Source organism: Lolium perenne, chromosome 6 (assembly GCF_019359855.2).
Source record: "Lolium perenne isolate Kyuss_39 chromosome 6, Kyuss_2.0, whole genome shotgun sequence".
NCBI lineage: Eukaryota > Viridiplantae > Streptophyta > Magnoliopsida > Poales > Poaceae > Lolium > Lolium perenne.
Window position 1 is genome coordinate 126797511 of NC_067249.2, and position 3857 is coordinate 126801367.

Sequence of the window (3857 nt, forward strand, 5' to 3'; positions counted from 1 at the left end):
TACTACATCTATCAATGAAGTTTGTCTAAAATTGAATGTATATATGTAGACACTCTATAAATACATCTGAATATATAAATCTCCGACAGCTCTTTATGAATGGAGGGAGTACTATTTTTCGGATTTCTAAAAAAATTCAAGTGCAATGTTTATTGTCAGAAATTAATTTGATGGTGGAGTAAAATGCTTTGGAACATGATAGTTCAGGTGCCCTTTGATTCAGATGTCTTATGTCATTTTGGAGGATTGAAAAATCCGCTTTTTTTATGCCTGCAGCTTACTTGTTCATGCAAAAAGGAAATTATTTGATTTATATGACCGAATCACATAATCCGTATGATTTTCTGAGGATTCCTTTGCATTACCTTTTAAAGATAAAATATTCCATTCACTTATTTTTTTTTCAAAAAATCACATGTCTGTTCTGTTTAGCTATATCACAACAAAGCCATAACATGAGGTGGACCTATTTAAAAATGACGTGGCTAGTTTTTGATCAACCTAAAATTAACTTAATTCTCGGTCACCTTTAATTTCATGTTCTATTTGTGCGTAACTAGGAAAAAAGATGTGCAATCGTATACCTATGTACAATTACACACTCTTGATTAACCAAGAACTAGCAAAAGGATTTTAAAAAAAGGTAAACCATGAGGTGGAGGATAAAGTGACATGTATGCCAAATGTCTTTTGTTCATATATTATGTGAGCCGTTGCCACTTTCCTGATAAAGCAAAGGAATTGCGAAGAACTCGAGGAAGACTCCAAGCCTACATTCTTATACCCCGTCCACAAGTAAGAATAGGAAATGTGACACATGATATAGATAGTCTCAGCCTCTCAGGACTCTCAACTAGGATTCTCAGCTACTAGTGAACTGCAGATACCTTGGAATCTCATACACTCGGATGTTCAGAAATGTCTGCACCTCGATTACTGGTTAACAGGAATACACGTGATCCCTTGTGATTGGAAGCTCCAAGCCAAGATTCTTTTCACCAATAGTACAAAGAAGAAACAGCTGTTCAACAAAAACAAATTACCATTTAAAAAGATTACCGCGCGTGCAAACAAGACTGCGATGGACGCACGACGTTTTAATCGCCCAAAGTTACAGGACTAACACCAGCCTACTAGCTGGGGGTTGCAAAACCGAAGAAACGGGGCTGAATTAACATGCTCGCTGCTCGGTGAAATCAAACTTGGATGGCAATTGCTGCTCCGTGGGCTCTATATAAAGAAGCAGATTGATCAACATATCCTTGCACAAGAAGGAAGGTTGCGAGCAACTGACAAACATGGCTAACACGAAGCTGCTGGTCGTGTTTGCTCTCTTGCAGGTCCTGTCACTCCACCTCCACATCCATGGCGTCTCCTCCGCGGCCAGCATCACGCACAAGCACCAGAAGCCCGGAGGCAGCTGCCACATCAGCGGCTTCCTGCAGGGCAAGACTCACAAGTGCAACAAGGACCACGGGTCCGAGTGCTGCGCCGCCGGTCGGCGCTACCCGCAGTTCAAGTGCTCGCCCCCGGTGTCGGCCAAGACGCCGGCGACCCTGACGCTGAACAGCTTCGCCGCCGGGGGAGACGGAGGCGGCAAGTCCTTCTGCGACAACCGCTTCCACCCGGACAGCCAGAAGGTGGTGGCGCTGTCCACCGGGTGGCTGCGCCTCGACGGCACGCGCAGGTGCAACAAGATGATCCGCATCAACGGGAACGGGCGATCCGTGCTGGCCAAGGTCGTCGACGAGTGCGACTCGGTGAACGGCTGCGACGCGGAGCACAACTTCGAGCCGCCGTGCCCAAACAATGTCGTCGACGGGTCGCCGGCCGTGTGGAAGGCGCTGGGGCTCAAGGAGTCCATCGGAGAGTTCAAGGTCACTTGGTCTGATGTGTGAGCTATGCCACATTGATATGGAGATCGACCTCGCGTTATTCTACACGTAGAGGAGGTATGCACGTGTAGAAACTATGTACTTCTCACTAAAATTATGTGTGCGATGCTACTCTCGGTGTCGGAGTAGCTGCTAATTAAATAATTAGGACACTTGTTATGTATTTGATATTTTCCCAAATTTATGTATTTGTCATGTTTCCGATATTATGGGTGCTATAATACATTCTCTTTGCTTTCGCCTCAAAATAAATAATGCATCCCTATGGAAGATGGTGTTTGGGCTCAAATAAAATTTTATGTGTACACCCATATATTCTATTTTTGCACACAAGTTTTCAGGGAAAAAGAATACTTTATGTGACCTATGTAAAAATATTAGAGCATCAAATTTGTCTTATTTTTTTCATGGGCCATAAAAATGTTATTTTTTTTTGAAAGGTTGATTGCGAACATAAAATATGTAGATGTAGATGTGAAGTTTTATTTCAATTTTTTGACATTTGGAAATGTGTTTTCACACAGTAGGTTCATATGCACCAGCCCAAATTGGATTTTCGATCCCTATGTTGAATGTTACCAACTTAAAGTACTTTGTGTTCATGTGCAGTGAAAGACAATCTATTTTCACCTATTCGAGCGGTTCAGCTGGTTGAACGTTCCGCAACCTCAAATAAAACTCACAGTAGCCCGAACTAATTTAATATATTATTATTACTACTTACCAGAAACTCTTTCTTGTGGTAGTATTCAGGACACGAAATGATTCAAAAAAAATTAAGTTGATTCCCGAGGGAAATTAGTTAGAACAATTCTCAGCAGCCGAGAACCAATCTGAGGTTGGGTGGTTAGGAGGGTGGTTGTACCCCCAACCCACCAGAGTTCAAACCCAGGTTTGACATCTGTGTGTCTCATAAAGGCGGAATATTCATTCAGTGGGAGGCGACGTTCCCGTCGACAGCGAGACGCCTGTGGTGACTTCGTCAATTTCAAGATCCAATCCACCGGCTCAGTCTTCCGGAGGTGCTCATAGGGGTAGGGTGTGCGTGCGTTCATAGGGGTGAGTGTATGCGCGTGTATGTGAGCGTCTGCGTTTGTACTGTGTTTCTCAAAAAAAAAAATCTCAGCAGCCGATGTAGCTCCAAGACAAATACAAGCCTTTTGATCCGCCATTGATTCCTCTAGTCCCAGATGGTGCCACCGGTCTTTTGATGCCTACTGCACACCCTCCCCCCCCCCCCCCCCCACACACACACACACCAATGGTGTCCAGTCTCCCATACCCTCGGCAACGGGTCCTAGAGCTTTGTCGGATTCTACACCGCCCAACAAGCTATCATGTTCTACATTGTTGGCAAGATAATGGAGTCTTGTTGTCTAGTCGTGTTGGGTGCCTAAAGCCTGACTCTCACATGCTTCCACCATAAGCAAGCTCTAGCCACCCTGCTAGCCAGTGGCACATTTTTCGATAAAGGAAGTGTCTCCTTATACTCTCCTATATGCACTAGCGAAGCTCCAGCCAAATTGTTGGGCGGGCCAGCCCAAAGAGAAGGCCAGGTTTTTTTTTCTTTCATGGGCTTAATTTTTCCCTGGCTCTTCAATGTTTTAGGCTGACCTAGGCGGGCCATGGCCCAGTTTGGCCACAACAGAGCTCCGCCAGTGCCTATATGCATGTGTGTTCTTGACAAGATGCTCGAGCCATGGGACAATCCGCGCCACATGGCTTTGAGCTACGCTTCTCTTGCGCGGTGCCACGCTTCTCCCTCTAGGTTCCTTTCCTACTTGATGTAGTATGCAACTATGATGTATGGATATATCACTATTTGTATGAACAAGGATGGTCCCGAAGGACCTAGAGCTGCATCATTCCAGCGGCGGGTTACAAATTAGATAGAGGTGCAAAATTGAAAGGAAATTGGTACCAAGACCCGCTCTTTTATAAAAGTACCCTGAAACATAGAGG

The 3857-nt window shown here is 44.7% G+C and overlaps 1 protein-coding gene across 1 annotated transcript; it reads left to right on the top strand.

Moving 5' to 3' along the window:
• The first annotated feature begins 1240 nt into the window (after nucleotides 1-1240).
• On the top strand, nucleotides 1241-2091 carry LOC127330393 (putative ripening-related protein 4). The gene has a single exon (XM_051356620.2). The coding sequence runs from the start codon at nucleotides 1299-1301 to the stop codon at nucleotides 1896-1898; it is 600 nt and encodes a 199-aa protein (XP_051212580.1). The 5' UTR covers nucleotides 1241-1298; the 3' UTR covers nucleotides 1899-2091.
• The last annotated feature ends 1766 nt before the right edge of the window (nucleotides 2092-3857 follow it).